At 41.9% G+C, this 19,531-nt stretch overlaps 1 protein-coding gene across 1 annotated transcript in view; it reads left to right on the top strand.

Moving 5' to 3' along the window:
• LOC106552407 (patatin-like phospholipase domain-containing protein 2) overlaps positions 1 to 19,531 on the top strand; it is a 43,393-nt gene that overhangs the window by 10,957 nt on the left and 12,905 nt on the right. The window contains exons 2-5 of the mRNA XM_087722209.1: positions 10,908 to 11,140; positions 11,587 to 11,652; positions 15,975 to 16,184; positions 18,031 to 18,091. Of these exons, the coding sequence (XP_087578335.1) occupies positions 10,908 to 11,140; positions 11,587 to 11,652; positions 15,975 to 16,184; positions 18,031 to 18,091 (570 nt within the window). The remainder of the gene's footprint in view (positions 1 to 10,907; positions 11,141 to 11,586; positions 11,653 to 15,974; positions 16,185 to 18,030; positions 18,092 to 19,531) is intronic.

Consider the following 19,531-nt stretch of genomic DNA (forward strand, 5'->3'; position numbering starts at 1 on the left):
TCCCATTCTTTAAGTCTTAGGCTAGTGCTGTGATGGCAAACCGATGGCACGTGTGCCACAGGTGGCAAGCAGAGCCCTCTCTGCGGGCACATGAGCTGTCGCCCCAGCTCGGGTCCACTGCACTTGTGAGCGTGCCTCCTGCTGGACAGCTGATTTTTTGTTCTCTGTCGCACATGCACGGAGGGGGCAGATGCCTCCCCCAAGGCCTGGTTTTGCTCCAAGGAGGCTGCAGTCAGGCCTAGTAGGCCCAAAACTGGGCGTGCAGAGTGCAGCGTGGTTCCTCCGCAGCCTGTTTTTGCTCCCAGGAGGCTACAGGGAAGCCTCTAGGCCCAAAACTGGGTGTGGGGGGATTGCACGCATGCCCCTGGGGCACGCAGGGAGGAGTGTGCGTATGCAAAGGGGGGGAGGGGGCACATGGGGTTGTGCATTATGGGTGCGGGCGCACACATGGCTGTTGTGTGCATGTGCACACGCTTTTGGTACGCAACGACAAAAAGGTTAGCCATCACTGGACTAGTGCAAATTGAGCAGTTGTTCAGAGAAAAATCATCACAAGATAAACGTGAGATTTACACCTGGACATCTGTCTCTCTTTCTGTCTGTCTCTCTGACTCCCTTTCTCTCTCTCTTTCTCTCTCTCCCTCCCTCTCTCTCTTCCCCTCTCCCTCTCTCTCCGACATGTTTAAGGTTATTCCCCCATGATTTAATTATTTTCTTGTTAAGAAATGGTAATGAAATTTGGATGGTCTCTCCTTTAGCCTCTTCCAAGTAGTCGGGGATTTGTGTATTCTGTGAATGTTTGCATTTTAGAATGCTAACTACACGGGAAGAGCTATGCTAGTGGTATTGTGACTCACAAGCCTTGATTTCAACACACTTAGATGGTAGTATCAATACAGTAAACAAAACCCCAAAAAAAAGAAAAAGGGAAAGAAAAACGGATTACTTGAGATTACCGAGAAGGAATGTCACAAGTTAACATAAACTACTTCTGTGAGTAGCTTTTCCTCTTTTGAGTAAGTGTTTGTTTTTCTCATGAAATATTTTTGTTAAGAAGAGTCAGTTAAGTTCATGAGGAATTAATAATACGTAATAAACCCTATCCATACTTTTTGTCAGCTGCTTTATTGATGTTTCTCCTTACCTACACTATCATAAATCTAAGGTAGGAAATAAAAAAGAATTTACACAAGACTGAAGACTAAAAGCTGGAAACATGTTCCAAACATTACATTAAGGTAAAGGTAAATGTGCTATTTACCTTGCACATATGTGCTAGTCATTCCTGACTCTATGGAGCAGTGCTCATCTCCGTTTCAAAGCCGAAGAGCCAACGCTGTCCAAAGATGTCTTCGTGGTCATGTGGCCGGCATGACTAAATGCCGAAGGCGCACGGAACGCTGTTACCTTCCCATCAAAGGTGGTCCCTATTTTTATACTTGCATTTTTACATGCTTTCAAACTACTAGGTTGGCAAAAGCTGGGAGAAGTAACAGGAGCTCACTCTGTTACGCGGTGCTAGGGATTCGAACCGTTGAGCTGCCGACCTTTCTGATTGACAAACTCAGCATTTTAGCCACTGACCCACCGTGTCCCTAACATTACATTACTTGAAGGTTATATCACAAGAAAATACATATAATAGAGAGAGCTTTCCATCTGTTTCCTTGTACTCTTAATAGATTTGTGAGTGTGAAGTATAGAATGCTATTTCACATTTTATAAATGGTCTTTTTAAAATAAAGCATGTTTTTATTATTGCCAATAAACCTAGAGGCTTTGATTTGGTTGATAAATTAACTATAACTTTCATGTAGACATTTTAAGCTTGCATTTGGGTTCATTCAAGTTTCCACTTGGATACATTAGTATTACTCTTTGCAAATGTAAATGTTTAAAAATCCAAGAGGATGCTACAAAAGTACAAAGGAAGTTTTACTCACACCACACACACACACCCTTTGTATCAGTGGTGCAATTCAGCCGGTTCTATCCAGTATGGCGAACCAGTAGTGGTGGCGGTCGGAGGCTCCCCCCACCTGCCCGGATGTCATTATGTCCTGTTTTTGCGCATGTGCGGAAAGTCCTGTGCATGCGCTCACATTTGCACTGGTAGTGAAGATTAGTTGATTTCACTCTTATCCTGTATTCCTCTTAGAGAAAGTCTGATGGGTCTTTCAAATGTACATGAATACAGTATGAGGTTAGTGGGTAATTGGGCCAGAATGTTCCCCACAAAAGTATCTACTCTTAAAACTGTCTGCATTGATCTGTCAATATGCTTTTCTCCTTGGAAACTGCCCAGCTCAACAAGTTTGTGATTCAATAGAATATTTGCCAAGCACAGAAGCTGTTTTTAAGCATTGCAGACATAAAATAAACAAGACTCAGTATGTTAAGAGTTCAGTCATCTTTGACGCTTCAGAATGGCCTACAAAAGCAGTTCCACTGGGCTCCAGTGATAAAGATGCCGGATTCTGGTCACTGGCCCTGCTCGGATTTCTCTGGAGATGAAGCATTCTTTCTGAAAAAGAGCTGTAGACCATGGAATCCATTTGACATTCACATATTTGTGATTGGACTTTTAACAGTTGAGAGAAGACGGAATAACCAAGTACCAATTCTGCCAGAAGTATGGACAATTTCAAGAGAAGATAAGGTGCAAAACAGACACACAGACATAGTCAGGGCAAGGACGAGATGATGGAACTGTTCTGACCGAGGCTTCCTAAGAGCATGAAGCAGACTCCTGGTCCCGACAAAAACTCTTTTTATTAATTAGCTGTGAATTCTGCTCATTCACATCCAGGAAAGTCTTTCAAGCGAAGATTTACAGTCACAGACCTTATCTGGCTTGGAGAGCTGCTAGGTTCTGCAGAACTTGGCAAGAACACTCGGCGAGTCACGAACCAATTAAGCCAACTAATTGTCTCCTGCAAACTCCACTCCCCTTTTGCCCCTCTTTTATTTCCTTTGGGAGGGCCATTCATCGTCCACCTGTGGCCTTACTCCCAAGTCGACCCCTGTTCTTTAGCTGTTCCCTTCATCTGGCAACTCTGTGCATGCGCACACTGGGAACAGGCTCCAGCTGTTCATCTGCCTGACTGATTTCTGACTCTGAAGGCAGCTGATAACTGGCATACGGCTCTGGTCCCCTCTCTGCCTCCGACACAGAGCCCTCATCAGAGCCTTCTCCAGACTCCAGGACTGGCCCATGTTCCTCCCCAACCTCCTCACTGTCCGAATCTGCTGCCAATACAACTGGCAGGCCACAACAGTTGCAATAACCCCATGGTCTGGTGATCAAAAACTAGAGTTGAAGTAGGTTTCCTTTGCTTCAATACTTCACTTTAAAATGAGACCTGAGAATAGTTTGATGAAACAATTAAGACCTCCGGCGTTGGATATGACACCAGCTTGGGGTCTTCTTGGGCCACTCCAGTGACTCCCTCTCAGCCCTGGGAAGAAGGCGGCAGGAGCAAACCATTTCCCAAAAAATTTCCAAGAAACTTTCAGGCTTGTCTAGACAGTTACCAGAGCCAAGTGGATTGAAAGACACGTTAAAAGAGACATAAATAACTAGGATTTAGTTTTGAGTCTGCAAATCACTTGTTAAAATGTCTATGTAAACTTTTCTTTCTGGAAAGCATTTATTTCTCTCCAGGCACAACTACCCTTGTAGGGATATATTAGTAGAATAAAATGGGCATATGTTAATACTGTTAATGGTATGTAGCTAATCAAGATGTGATGGGATTTAATTAACATTAATTGTGGATAACTAATTAAGTAAAACGCTTATTACATAAAAAATTGAATTTGAGGATATATGCTACCCTTAGAAAATAGATGGAAAATGAAATTATAAACTTGGTTAATATTTTGGAGGGGCAAATAATGACATTGTTGATGTGTTAAGAAAAAAAAATAAGATTAAGGTGGAAAATATGGGAAGAAAATAATATGGCTAAAATTGGAAATGGAAATATGATGTAAAATGAATTATGTATATAAGGGAATGTTAAAGGGGAAAACCCGGATGTTTTGTTTACAAAAGAATTTTACCTTTGTAACAAAATAATAAAACTTTGGGGGGGGGAAAGGCACAATTGCAAAGCCTACGGGCTGTGTGTGAGTGTGTGTGTGTGAGTGTGAGTGATTGGCGTCACCAGGGTGGCCGTGACCAGCTCGGTTCCACCACAAATGCGCGAACAACAAAAGCGCGCCTCACTAAACCGCGGTGACAAAACCGCGCCGACAAAACCGCGTGACGAAGGAGCAACGAATGAGCCCTGAAGCACGCCGACAACAGCGCGCCGACAACAGCGCGCCGACAGAAGCGCGCTGTAACCTAACCCTAAACCTAACCCTAAACCTAAACCTAACCCTAAACCTTACCTTAACTTAAATCGCACTTCTGTCGGCGCGCTGTTGTCGGCGCGCTTTTGACATCGCGGTTTTAGCGCCGCGGTTTTGTCGGCACGCTTATGACGTTCACGCTTTTGTCGGGTCACGGACCAGCTCAACATCACTCATCGAGGCTCCGTTTTCAGCTCCAATGGCCTCCTGTAGCCCTCTGACAGCAAAAACGAGCTCCATTTTCACTGGCAGAGGCACTGCAGGTCACTGTTTCCCGGCCAGCCCCGTGGGCCAGATCTAAGCACTCCGCGGGCCGGATCCGCCTTGTGGGCCTTGAGCTTGACACCCCTGATCTACATGACAAATGTATCACAAACAATATAAAGGGGGATGTTTAATCTACTTTATTTGATTATTTGTTTATATGTTTGATTATGCACCCCTTTTCTGGAACATTCAGCAACCATTGCCAGCAGTTTAGACATTAATGGCTGGGTGTTGCATTATTTTGAGGGGACAGCCCAGTTACACTGTTATACAAGCTGAATGCTCACTACTTTACATTGTAGCCAAGTGTCATTTCTTCAGTAGATATACTTAAATATTTACAAAAAGTGAGGGGGTGTACTCACTTCTGTGATAAGTATATATACGTGTGTGTGTGTGAGAGAGAGAGAGAGAGAGAGAGAGAGAGTGTAATAATACTTCATTGGCATGTATCAGTGGTGGGATTCAGCCAGTTCGCACCACTTCGGGAGAACCGGTTGGTAACTTTCTAAGCAGTTTGGTGAACTGGTTGTTGGAAGAAATCATTAGGGCAGAGAACCGGTTGTTAAATTATTTGAATCCCACCACTGGCATGTATGCAGTTGGGGACTACAGCTGGTTTGCAAACTGCTCCCTTTCTTTCTTTCTTTCTTTCTTTCTTTCTTTCTTTCTTTCTTTCTTTCTTTCTTCCTTCGTTTCTTTCTTTCTTTCTTTCTTTCTTTCTTTCTTTCTTTCTTTCTTTCTTTCTTTCTTTCTTTCTTTCTTTCTTTCTTTTTAATGAGCCCTCTCTTTTCAGGTCAAACTCCTTTTGGAAAGTTTGACTTTAACTTGGTCTCCGGAAGTGAAACACAGGGCAAACGTTGTGACTGAGATAGGGCATCCTTAATAAAAATGCAAATGCCTTTTCCTGATTGGGTCAGGGAAATAAGGCCAGTCTCGGCTGATACCTGAGGCAATCCTCTTATCTCCCTCTGCCAAATGGGTTACTGCAGGGCATTCACTTATCAAATTCCTGGACAGATTTTGCAGAGTTAACAGATGCCCCAATGACAACATTTATCTAATCTAGCAAAAAGCTGGGAAGGTCATTGGTTAAGCAAGTCTTTGATAAATTACCAAAGTACATCTTTCATTATGGCTAACTCGGAAGGGGTGCCTCTCTCATCTCTTACAACCAAAGTCTGCTATTATAATTTGATTCAAATTATATTACAGAATCATATTTCTTGGCACAAAAAATCTGTGAATATGAAGGACCTGGATCCATAGCAGACTCCCTCTTATTTTAATATTCCCTCTGATTAATGATTATTCATTGTTTATTAGAGTCCTAAAGGCATATGCAAACAAAATAATACATAATACATCATTCTATGTATCTGCATATCAGAAAAAACAACTGCAATACAATTCTAAATAAGAATAAAGAAGGATACTGCAAAATCCTCATTTCCACCCCACTCCAGAGGAAGAATACTGCAAAATTCCCATTCTCTCCCAACTCCAGGGGAAGGATACTGTAAAATCCCCATTCCCTCCCCACTCCAGGGGAAGAATACTGCAAAATTCCCATTCTCTCCCAACTCCAGGGGAAGGATACTGTAAAATCTACTTTCCCTTCCCACTCCAGGGGAAGGATATTGTAAATATCTGAATACTATGAAATTTGGGATAATTGGTATAAATGGTTGCATAACAGGAATAAAGTTAATTCAGCCAAGAAACAATAGAGAAATATATAGAACTGTAGATGAATGTATATAAATGTAGAAGCGATATAAGATTGATATATATATAGGTATGATGACACAACAATGTTAATGTTATGCTTGTAAGATGTATGTATATAAATATAGAAGCGATATAAGATTGATATATATATATATAGGTATGATGACATAACAATGTTAATGTTATGATTGTAAGATGTTATAGAGGGAAAAACAATAAAAATTTGATCAACAAAGAATAAAGATACTGAAATAAATCCAAATAAATGCTATTATATTCGTAGTCCTTGACTTACAATCATTTGCTTTGTGACCAAAGTAACAATGGAAAAAAGTGACTTGTGATCGTTTTTCACGCGACTGCTGCAACATCCCCTTAGTCACATGATCAAAATTCAGATGCTTGGCAACTGGCATGTACTTATGGCAGTTGCAATGCCCCAGAGTCACATGATCCCCTTTTGCGACCTTCTGACAAGCGTGGTCAATGGGGAAGTCAGATTCACTTAACATTGCTGAGGTTATTAACTTAATAACCTCAGCAATTCACTTGACAACGGTAAAAAGAAAGATTATAAAATGGGGCAAAACTCACTTAACCTTGCTTAGCAGCAGAGGTTTTGGCAGAGGTGAAATCCAGCAGGTTCTGAAGAGTTCTGGAGAAACAGTAGCGGAAGTTTTAAATAGTTCAGAGAACCAGCAAATGCTATTTCTGGCTGGCCCCAGAGTGGGGTGGGAATGGAGATTTTGCAATATCTTTCCCCCAGGAGTGGGGAGGGAATAGGAATTTTGCAATATCCTTCCCCTGGAGTGGGGAGGGAATGTAGAGTTTACAATATCCTTCCCCTGGAGTGGGAAGGGAAAGTAGATTTTACAGTATCCTTCCCCTGGAGTTGGGAGAGAATGGGAATTTTGCAGTATTCTTCCCCTGGAGTGGGGAAGGAATGGGGATTTTACAGTATCCTTTCCCTGGAGTTGGGAGAGAATGGGAATTTTGCAGTAACCTTCCCCTGGAGTGGGGAGGGAATGGAGATTTTACAGTATCGTTCCCCTGGACTGAGGAGGGAACAGAGATTTTACAGTATCCTTCCCCTGGAGTGAGGTGGGAATGGGGATTTTGCAGTATCCTTCCCCTGGAGTGGGGAGGGAATGGGGATTTTACAGTATCCTTCCCCTGGAGTGGGGTGGAAATGGGGATTTTGCAGTATCCTTCCCCTGGAGTGGGGTGGAAATGGGGATTTTGCAGTATCCTTCCCCTGGAGTGAGGTGGGAATGGGGATTTTACAGTATCCTTCCCCTGGAGTGGGGTGGAAATGGGGATTTTGCAGTATCCTTCCCCTGGAGTGGGGAGGGAATGGGGATTTTGCAGTATCCTTCTCCTACCACACCCAGCAAGCCACACCCACAGAACTGGTAGTAAAAAATAATGAATTTTACCACTGGGTTTTGGGCTCATTTTTGGTTATAAGTGGACGACTACCTGTAAGAAGTTCGAAATCTAAATAATGATGTGGCATTTTTCACAAATGGTAGAACAAAACTAGGTAACTAAAATAAGTTATTTTTGAGTCCTTTTCTGAAAAAAAAACCCTTAACTTTATTAGATATTTTGTTTATATCTGCCTTAGGTCTGTATGTTGCCAGACCATATTTTTGGGAGCTGTTGTTGCTTGAAAAATTAACCCCTGTTGCCTTTTCACTATGTTTTTCGTTTTACAAAAAAAACCCTGTTCATAGTACAGTATTTCAGTTTCATTTGAAGTATTATTGGATTGATGTTTCAAACTAAAGAAAGGAAGAATTTGTCAGTAAATTAGTAGTATTAGTAGTATATGCAGATATTTCACCCAATACTGATAAAAATTACAGACATTCATTGTATTTTAAAAAAAACCCGCTGTCGTCATAGAGGGGCTTGCAAATTAACTCTGAATTTCAATTGTGATTGGTGATTCAAGAGTTGGATTCCCTGATTTGAAAGAGGGAATAAAAACAAATATTTTTGATTAGGTATAAAAACCAGCCAATTTTTGTAGCTCCTATGAATAAATTAACCATCCTTATTTTCAGAAGTAGCGTAATTGTCTATCTTATTAATATGAGCAATGCTTGAGTGTTGTTTGGCACAGAAGCCAATTTGCCTATTGTTCAAAAGCAGCAATTATAAAAACCTAGGAAGGAAAGAAACGGCCTTTTCTGCAGTCAATATTCAGAGACGCTCTTGATAAACGGGGGGAAAAACCCACTTCTGTAACGAGGCAGATGAACAATCAGCAAATTTCCTGCTCCCTGGCATCCATCATATTGTCTAACCTTGTGACAAATTATGTCCAGAAAGCAATCAAGGTCAATCAACATTAGAAAGTTAACGGGTTTGATCATAACTTACAAAGAGGATATTATTATTATTATTATTTCTTCTTCTTCTTCTTCTTCTTCTTCTTCTTCTTCTTCTTCTTCTTCTTCTTCTTCTTCTTCTTCTTCCTCTTCCTCTTCCTCTTCCTCTTCTTCCTCTTCCTCTTCTTCCTCTTCTTCTTCTTCCTCCTCCTCCTCCTCCTCATCATCATCATCTTCTATCTTCTATCTTCTAACTACTACTTCTATAAATATAAAAATGGCTGTATGTATATGTTCCAGTATAACTCTGGAACGCCTCAAGCAATTTCAACCAAATTTGGTACACAGATGACTTACTCTCTGGAAACAAATACTGGGGTAGTGGGGAGGGTAAGACATCCCTAAAACTCCTCGGGGTGTGTGTTCTGTTAAGATGCAGCCTGTTGTGCCTTAAAATGGCTTCTACTGTGCAGTGCAGTGGAGTTGCCATGGTAACGGCTTCACAGTACTCCACAAGGGGGCTCCCTCTGGTAAGGGAGGAAAATCCAACATTAGAAATTACGTTTAGTCCGGACATTTTCACCTTATAAATAAATACCCGAGCAACGTCTGGTTATTGGCTAGTTTCTTTTAAAAATTAAAATCAATCAGGCCTAGGAGATTATCCGTTGATGCCAACCTAACAATCTCCCTCATGAGATTGTTTTTCTTTAGTTTAATAGAAACTCTGTCTTGCCCCACTTTGGGGCCATCCATTAGCTGAGGCAGATCTGAAGATGCCAAATTTTCCATGAGGTGCTGAGCTACCCCTAGTAGGTTGTTGTTTCAGAGTAGATGCTACAGATTCCCTCCGAAATTTGGCATGCACAGTGCTGCCATTCAGCTATCTTTGGCCAGTTGGCAAGAGAAATATTTATGTAATAGAATCCTAATTTACCTTGCATCACATGCAAACATCTTAAGTCAGCTGAGTGCCAGATTGGATATTCTGTCGGGAAGAGGGCGTTTTTCTCGAACAACTTAAGCTCTCCACCTCTTTGCTGAGCTCCAAATGGCACTAGGATCCTCGGTAGATTCAGCATGGAACGGCAGAGAGGAGGACAGAGAGAAAAATTACAAAACGGAAATTGCGTAGGGAACCAGAACACAGAAATGAGTTGCAAATATATATATTTGTCTCTAGTTGAAACAAGACCAATTTCCCCTTGCTGGTGTTTCAGTTGGATAGAGAATCTGCAGCTCTCTGAGCAGATGAATTACTTCTGAAATAATTCAGATGAGAGTTTTCTCAACCGAGGTTTTTAAGTAGAATAGAGTAACAGAGTTGGAAGGGACCTTGGAGGTCTTCTAGTCCAACCTCCTGCTTAGGCAGGAAACACTACACCACTTCAGACAAATGTTCTTCTTAAAAGAGTCCAGTGTTGGAGCATTTACAACTTCTGGAGGCACATTTTTCCACTGATTAATTGTTCTAACTGTCAGGAAATTTCTCCTTAGTTCTAAGTTGCTTCTCTCCTTGATTAGTTTCCACCCATTGCTTCTTGTCCTGCCTTCAGGTGCTTTGGAGAATAGCTTGACTCTCTTTTCTTTGCGGCAACCCCTGAGATATTGGAAGACTGTTATCATGTCTCCCCTAATCCTTCTTTTCATTAAACTAGACATACCCAGTTCCTGCAACCCTTCTTCATATGTTTTAGCCTCCAGTCCCCTAATCATCTTTCTTGCTCTTCTCTGCACTCTTTCTAAAGTCTCCACATCTTTTTTTACATCATGACAACAAAAACTGGATGCAGTGATCCAAGTGTTACCTTACCAGGGCCTTATAAAGTGGTATTAACACTTCACGTGATCTTGATTCTATCCCTCTATTTATGCAGCCTAGAACTGTGTTGGCTTTTTTGGCAGCTGCTGCACACGGCTGGCTCATATTTAAATGGTTGTCCACTAGGACTTCCAAGATCCCTCTCCCAGTTACTACTATTGAGCAAGGTACTACAGAAAAGATTCCAGATACCTGTATATGAAAGGATAAACATATTCATCTGGATGGCATTAATAAAATCAGGTGTTGTGGAATGTTAGCTTTGGAATATTTCAAGACATGTTTGGCTTTTTAAAAACATTTTAAAATGAAATAATCAATGGAGGAAGCATGCATTTGTAGGGAATACTTCAATCTGACATCTTGTCTCATGATGCTTATATATCTTTCAGCACAAGCTTGTGCAGATGTTTTCAATCTAGCTAAAGAAGCCAGGAAACGAAATCTTGGTCCTCTTCACCCTTCCTTCAACGTGATGAAAATAATAAGAGACGGCCTCTGCAAAAATCTTCCCGAAAACAGTTACAAATTATTATCAGGGAAAGTTTCAATTTCACTAACAAGAGTGTCTGACGGGGAAAACGTATTAATATCCGATTTTAATTCCAAAGAAGAGGTTGTGCAGGTATGTTCTGTACTGTTACTACTTTTTTTTAACCACATTATTACCACGCTTCCCTGAAAATAAGACTGGGTCTTATATTAATTTTTGCTCCAAAAAAATGCATTAGGGCTCATATTTCGGTTAGATCTTGTTTTCGGGGAAATATGGCACTAAATGTATCCATCTGGTTGACAATTTTAACGGGTTTATTTTGGGACGTAGGGCATATATTACAAGCATCGTGAAAAATCATGCTGGGGGTTATTTTCCAGTTGGGTCTTATTTTGGGGGAAAACACGATATTTACAAACACAGGGGAACTTGTCCCTAGGAGTCACCCATCTGATCGTTTGAAAGGTTTCCCTGAAGGAATTGGATTTGTGACCCGCATTATTATAAGATGTTTTTCCTTTGCAATTAGAAATAATTATAGCTAATCTTTATTTTATTTTTTAAATCTTTCATAGGCCCTGCTTTGTAGCTCATTTGTGCCTATGTATTGTGGCGTCATTCCACCTTCATTTAGAGGGGTGGTAAGTATTGTTTATTGGTTATAAATCTGCATGGGGTTTATTGAGATAAACTGAGCTGAATGTAATTTGATGGGACAGCAGTTTCCCCTTCAGAGTTAAAATGTGGTAGCTTCAAGATTAGCCCACTTCCTTACGTCTAAACATTGGTGAATCAAGTCAGCTTCACCAGCGGGGTGAAGGAAAATCATTTGGTGGAAATAACGGATATTAATTCCAGTTGTGGGAAGAAGTGTGAAAGAAAGCGTACCAATAAGAGAGCTCTGTGAAAATAATTTGACTTTTTAAAAATCTACATATTAAACGCCAGGATCATTTGATTTAAAACTAGGTTTTGTTACGTGATGAGCAGCACAGGTAGCCCTCGACTTACAACGGTTTGTTAGTGACTGTTCAAAGTTACAACGGCACTGAAAAAAGTGACACGTGGCCGTTTTTCACACTTACAACCATTGCAGCATTCCTCCCGATGGACATGGGATTTGCATTCTTGACAACTGGTTCATACGTACGACCGTTGCAGTGTCCCGGAGTCTTGCGACCATCTTTTGTGACCTTCTGAAAAGCAAAGTCAATGGGGAAGCCAGATTCACTTAACAGCCATAGCAAAAAAAGGCATAAAACGGGGCAGAATTCACTTAACAAATGTTTCACTTAGCAACATAAATGTTGGGCTCAATTGTGGTCCCTTTTTTTAAGTCCCTATCTTTTCCTCAGGATTTTTAGAGGGAGTTGGGATGATGCCTGTTCTTTAAAGAACAACAGTGTACCATATTTTTTGGAGAATATGACACACCTTTTTCCCTCAAAAAAGAGGCTGAAAATCTGGGTGTGTCTTATACACTGAATACAGCATTTTTTGTCTCCTGAAACCCCACCCCATCACTAAAATGTCCATGCATAGCCTTTAGGAGGCTTTCAGAGAGATCTTGGGCGCTGGGGAGGGCAGAAATGAGTGAAAAACAGGGAGTTTTTTGCTTAATTTTGCCCCCCCCAGCCCCCAGGAGCTCTCTGAAAGCCCCCTAAAGGCTATGCATGCACTTTTTTTTGACAAAAAACGGGCCCGTTTTATCGAAAAATGGTCCATTTTTTGCTCGTTTTTGGGGGGGGGGCACCCCCCAAAAGCACTCTACAAGCCTGCTAAAAGCTATTCATGCCCTTTAAAAAAAAAGGCCCATTTTCATTAATAATGGGTCATTTTTGGGAGTTCTGCAGAGTGCAAAAACTTTAAAATTTTCCTCTTCGAAATCTTGGTGCGTCTTATACTCCCCAAAATACAGTATTTCAAAATGGGAAACCATACTGCCAAGCTTCATCAGTTATGGTCAGGGTGGGCTAAAATATTTGATTTTGTGGTCCCAAACCCCTCTTACATTCTTCACTCTTCTTCCCCTGTTTCCCTGAAAATAAGGCCTCCCTGGATAATAAGCCCTCCCCCAAAATATTGCAACACAGCAGCATGAATGAGGTGACCACGCTCGCCACCTCCTGCACCTCAAAAATAATAAGACCTCCCTGAAAATAAGGCCAAGCACTTATTTTGATGTCAAAAGAAAATAGGACCCTGTCTTATTTTTGGGGAAATACAGTACTACCTAAGGCTTGTGTCATGTTGCTTCTTGGGTGGAGGAGGTAAGACGATACGCAGGTATAGCACATTGATATGTGAGTCCGTTGTGCTTCCAGTTAGTATGTACCTACTCCAAGATTCTAGAGTTAAGTGCTAGATGTGTGCAGAGATTTTCAGGGCACAAATACACTTGTTGTTCGGAAAAGCGACTGTTGAGAACTGGCCTGTATAACAGTAAAAAAATCCTCTTGAAGATTAATGCTAATGATTAATCCTCTTACCTTAAAGTCCTCCCTTGTGCAATGTATTTCAGGGTCAGGCATGGAAGTTAAATGCATGTTGGTTATAAAGGAACTATGGCAGTATTAATCATTACTTACCTAGTTGTTGTTTTACTAATAAGTAATATTACTGCTTTAGTAATAAGAAGGATTCTTGAGCAGATAATAGCCAGATCAGCGGTCCCCATCCTTTGCGGCTTTGGGGCCCGGCTGGGTGGGGGTAGATGGAAACTGAGCCACGCATGCAGCCCTAGTATGAGTGGCAGGTTGGCGCGCATGCACGCAGATCAACTTGCACAAGTAGAGTGCTGGTGCGCATGTGCACAAGTGCCCGCCGGCCCACCGTTCACACAGGTTGTGTTGTGTGCACATGCACAAATGCTCCTGCCAGCCAATCGCGTGGCCCTATTCCGAATAGGCCATGGTCCAGTAGTGGGTTACAGCCCGGGGGTTGAGGGTCCCTGAGCAAGATCAGTTTGTGTATGCCAGTTTTATTTTCATGTAATTTTTCTTACAAATATCTCAGTGTTATTTTATGATACAAATATATTTCGGGGGGGGGGGGAGTAGGTTGTTTTTTAAGTGTATCCATTTAGATAGATTTTCTTAGTTTACTTGACTGGACCATCATGTGAAAGAGTTTAGCAAAGTGAGAAATATAATACATGCTTCTTGATTTTTCCAAACACACTTTTGTTTCTCTGCTATCATTGAGTAAAACCCCTGTATTGCTTCCAGTTCTAATTCTTATTACAAAAACACCATGATTTGTTTTTAGCTAAATGGGCAGCTGAATAAATAAATAGCTGAATAAATAACTAGCTGAATCAATCAATCAATCAGTCAGTCAGTCAGTCAGTCAGTCAGTCAGCAAGCAAGCAAGCAAGCAAGTAAGTAAGTAAGTAAGTAAGTAAGTAAGTAAGTAAATATAATTAGGAGACCAACATTTTACTGCTATGAAGTGTGGGAGATGAATGCAGTAGGGCAGGGGTGTCAAACTCGCATCATCATGGCGGTGTCATGTGATATATCGCGACTTTTACCGCCTTCACTAAACCAAGCCTGGGCGTGGCCAGCGCATGACGCATCTGGCCTGCAGGCCGCGAGTTTGACAGCCCTGCAGTAGAGGATTGAGGTCTGGCCAGAAATGGCTAAAATTAAATGGTTGAATCATTACAGATTGATCCTGATAAATGGTGAATTAAAATTTGACAATCAAATGGTAGTCTTATTTAAATTCTAAATAGAACAAGGAATTTTTTTAAACTGATAACATATGTAGCAATTCCTGTAAATGGTGATATGTGGTCAGGGCTGGGTTTCAACCGGTTCGCACCGGTCCCTGCGATCCAGTTGGTCGCCGAACCCGGAAGTAAGTAACTTCCGGGAACGGCGAAGCCCCCCCCCCCCCCGCGCCCGCGCGCGCCCGCACACCCGCGCCCGCTCCTTACCCAGTTTTTTTGAATTTCGCGCTTTCCACGCATGCGCAGAACGCCTGCGCGATCCTCCAGGAGCAGCTGGAGCATCGCGCAGATGCTAATACGCATGCGCGCGCTGCGTGCGTGCGCGAGGACGCCGCGTGCGTGCGCGAGGACGCCGCGTGCGTGCGTGAGGATGCCGCCGGCCTCGTTCCAACCGATCCGGTTGGAACGGGGCGAGAAACCCACCCCTGTATGTTGTAGGTTATATCAGAACCAAGTGTTTATCAATTTTGGCAACTTTAAGACATGTGGACTTCAGCTCTCAGAGTTTGTTGCATACATTCAAATCCAGAAGCACACAAAGATAACTGATGCAGCAGGATTCATTAACTTCTTTATATACATAAGAATAGATGAATAAATGTACAATGCCAGCAGGTGGTTCTTCCAAGTAAACACAAGGCAGGAGAGTTACAGGCAAACACAAGCAGTTAGTTTCATTTCAGCAGACAAGCCCAGGCAGTCTGCCAGTTTACTTCTCAGAGCAGCAGCCTGCTTAAGTTTCTGTTTCAATTCTCTGCACAGACTTAGATCTGTTTAAGCTGCCATTGACTGACTTAATTGCTATGCCTATTCATTGGCTGACCTTGTTCCCATGTCTCTCCCAGTCATGAATATTTTAACAAGTTCCCAGAATTCCCCACCCAGCATACTGACTAGTGAATTCTGAAGAGTTGAAATCTGCAACTCTTAAACTTGCCAAGGTTGAAAAAACACTGCCAGTATCTATCCTCCTACCTCATTAAATTTTCTCTTGTTGTTCAGAAAATGGGTTTGGTTTTAAATCCCCCCCCACCCAAAAAAATTCTAGTAGCTTTCCCAATTTTGAGAAATTCTGTCACATTCCTATGAATCCCAATAATTAATTTCAAGCATTTAGTAATTGTTTTGTAACCTTTTAAGCTTACCTTGCATAAATCAAATACAATGAATTTTTGCTTAATTAAGCAAGTACAGTCTTTTATGTTTCCCCTCTTCCTCTCTTCCTTAAAGCGCTACGTGGACGGTGGATTAAGTGACAACTTACCTCGCTATAATTTGAAGAACACCATCACTGTTTCTCCTTTCTCTGGGGAAAGTGACATTTGTCCCAAGGGGAACTCTGCCAACTTCCACGAGATGCGTCTCACCAATACAAGCATTCAGTTTAGCTTAGGGAACATGTATCGTTTAACTCAAGCACTTTTTCCTCCAGAGCCCCAGGTATCGTATGTTCAACATTGCCTATTATGTGATCATTCTTTTCATTGATGCTGATAGTTATTTGTATGACTTTGAGAAAATGATAGACATATTTTCCAAGCAACACAAAAAACAAGACGGTTATGGGACTTTAATTAACGTTCCTGTTCCGACACAGCTCCCCAAACACGACAGTTCCTCTGTAGTTGAAGCAATGATTCCATTATTAGGAGTGCCAGTAGCCCCGGCAAAAAGTTTCTCTCTCAACACAGGCTAACACGTCTGTCCAGCAGGGAGATGAATAGTTGTCTGCCACATATTCATCTCCGCCTCCTGCCGCTTATCCCCAGAGCTAGCACGGGGCCTCGCTAGCAGCGGTGGCTCTTCCTTCCCAAGGACCGGCTTATAGATTTCCTCACTGCTCTCCTCTCCTCTGCCTTCTGCACATTCACACGTAGGCCACAGGACCCAGCTGTTCCTCTTCTTCCTCATCAGCTGCCTCTAGATCTGGGAGCTGTTGACTCTCCATCTGGGGGCTGACGGACAGCTCAGGCTCTGTCTCTGTCTCTCTCTGTATTTGTGTCAGGCCTGCAGCCAATTCCTTTTAGGATTTTTTTTTTTTTCAGAAAGACCAAAAGCAAAAAAAATATATTCAGTTTCCAAATGGTTGTCAGGCCTGCAGCCATATTCTTTGCTGGCTCTTTGGCCTGCCACACACACTCTTATTTTACTATGCTGTTTCATTAGTGGGGAATTGTGAGGGGGAATAGTAAGGCGTAGAATGTGTTGTTTTCAACATAAAAAATTCCTTTCTAGAAATCAGTGTCAGTGGAAATAACAGACAGGCACGGACTTCAACGGATAATTAGAACTGCAGAGAAAACAATGGCTACCAACCTGCCTTCCATTGAGGACCTGTACACTGCAGGAGTTAAAAAAGAGGGCTGTGAAAATATCTACAGACCCCGCACATCCTGGACATAAATTGTTTCAACTCCTACCCTCAGAACGCCACTATAGGGCACTGCACATCAGAACAACTACACACAAGGACAGTTTTTCCCTGAATGCCATCACTCTGCTAAGCAACTAATTCCCACAACGCTGTCCAATTATTGGTTCCACCACAAATGCGCGCACAACAAAAGCGCGCCTGACTAAACCGCGGTGTCTAAAGTGCGGTGAGAAAACCGCGTGATGAATGAGCGACTAATTAGCCCTAAAGCGCGCCGACAAAAGCGCGCCGACAGAAGCGCGCTGTAACGTAACCCTAAACCTAACCCTAAACCTAACCCTAAACCTAACCCTAAACCTAACTGTAAATCTTACCTTAAATTAAATTGCGCTTCTGTCGGCGCGCTGTTGTCGGCGCGCTTTTGACATCGCGGTTTTAGCGCCGCGATGTTGGCGCGCTTATGATGTTCGCGCTTTTGTCGGGTCACGCAATTATTTACTAAGTCTGTATTACTGTTATTCTTCTCAACCTTTCTAGCGCCTATCTCTTCCCATTTATGACTATAACCATGTTGCTTGTGTCTTTACAATTTATATTGTTTTATTTGTTTCCTAGTATGATTTGCTTGCTTATTAGTAACCTATGACTATCACTAAGTGTTGTATCTTATGATTCTTGATGAATGTATTCTTATGTTGTTTTTTTCTTTATGTACACTGAAAGCCTATGCACCACAGACAAATTCCTTGTGTGTCCAATCACACACTTGGCCAATAAAGAATTCTATTCCGTTCTAAATTAGTTCTCCATGTTCTCCATGAATGTAAGTGGCATGAAGTACTGCTATGTAAAATGTTCTTTCCCCAAGTTTTAAAACTTATTTAACTGGTTTTCTGTGGATTTCTTTTTCAGTTGCTAGCTGAACTCTGCGAACAAGGATATTCAGATGCTCTTAGATTTTTGAAAAAAAACGGTAGGTTACTGTTTTCAAATTTATTTACTTCACGTAGCAGAAAGGAGTGTCCAGAATGCTTTATTATGCTCAGATTGATTGTAGGCGGAAAAAAGACGTATTTTTAGTTTTTTATTTGTTTATTTTTAATAAATATATCAAATCAATGTGTGAACATTGTGGCACCTGGATATCATACATTCTAAGACAAATAAAACTAGTAAAGTTAATAATTATTACATTCATTCAACTTATGTATTTCTAATAATACTACACATTTATAATAGGTTGTAATCTATCATTGTTCAATTATTCCATGTTTTCTCTTGTCATTACTTTCATTTTATCATATACAAGTATATGCACTAGTTTTCCCACCTTTTCTTATATCTATCACTTATATTCATGTCACCCTTTATTAAAATACTTTTTCTTTCTATCCTATCTAACTTCTAATCATGTCACTTACCTAAAAAAAAAAATAGAAGAAGAGGGAGAGAGAGAAGGAAAAGCAAACCGGAACAACAAAAAAAGGGAGATCATCCATCCATCCATCGTCTCTTGCCCGCTTCAATACTTTGATTGCAGTGCTTTAAGAAACACATATTTCTGATGTTTTCTTTCTGGAATGGGCAAAAAAACATTTCCCCCCCTTCTGCTAGGGTAGGTCATTGTCTTGTCTCTTGAAATTTGAGTGTTATCTTTGGATTCTTATTTTTCAACAGTCCTGCCCTTCCTGCTGTTGGCTTAGCAGGATGGGGGGTGGGAGTGGTGATATGAGGGAATGCAATTCATGCAGCTTGTGAGATTATTTATTGGAACTTCCAAAGTGTTTGACTATCATAGTAAATGCCAAGAAATACCACAAAATGTCCCTAGGTCAGTCTCTCTCTCACCTCCCACCACAAGAATCTTAAGAGTCAGATGGAACTTTTCTTGGTCTGTCTGTCTTGGGCTCCCCTCTTTCAAGATGTACCATATTTTTCAGAGTATAAGATGCACCGGAGTATAAGACGCACAAAGGTTTTGAAGGGGCAAATTTAAAAAAAAAGTTTTTGCACTCTGCAAACCTCCCAAAAACGGGCCCATTTCCCCCCCCAAAAGGCATAAAGAGGCTTTTGGCCTCTCTGGCGGTATGTCCGCCATTAGAGGCGGAGCGGCCAAAAGCCTCTTTCTTGAAAGCGCTGTCAAGAAAGAGGCTTTTGGCTGCTCCCGGCGGTATATCCGCCCCCCCCCCCCCACAAAAGAATCCCAGACAGACAAACAAGCAGCTTCCCCACCATGGGCTTTGTTCTTAACCGACAGCGGGCAAAGGGAAGAGAGAGAGGCGGCGGCGAGACTGCCTTTTGTGGGGAGAGCAGGAGCTTCACCAACCGCGGAAAGGGGCCCCAGGGCTGGGATCCAAGGTGCGCTTAACTAGGCGAGGAACTTGTGTGGACCCGCCAGGGCGTGGAAACTGAG

Source organism: Thamnophis sirtalis, unplaced genomic scaffold (assembly GCF_051295495.1).
Source record: "Thamnophis sirtalis isolate CommonGarterSnake01/CBP01778 unplaced genomic scaffold, rThaSir2_p1.2 scaffold_9, whole genome shotgun sequence".
Taxonomy (NCBI): Eukaryota; Metazoa; Chordata; class Lepidosauria; order Squamata; family Natricidae; genus Thamnophis; species Thamnophis sirtalis.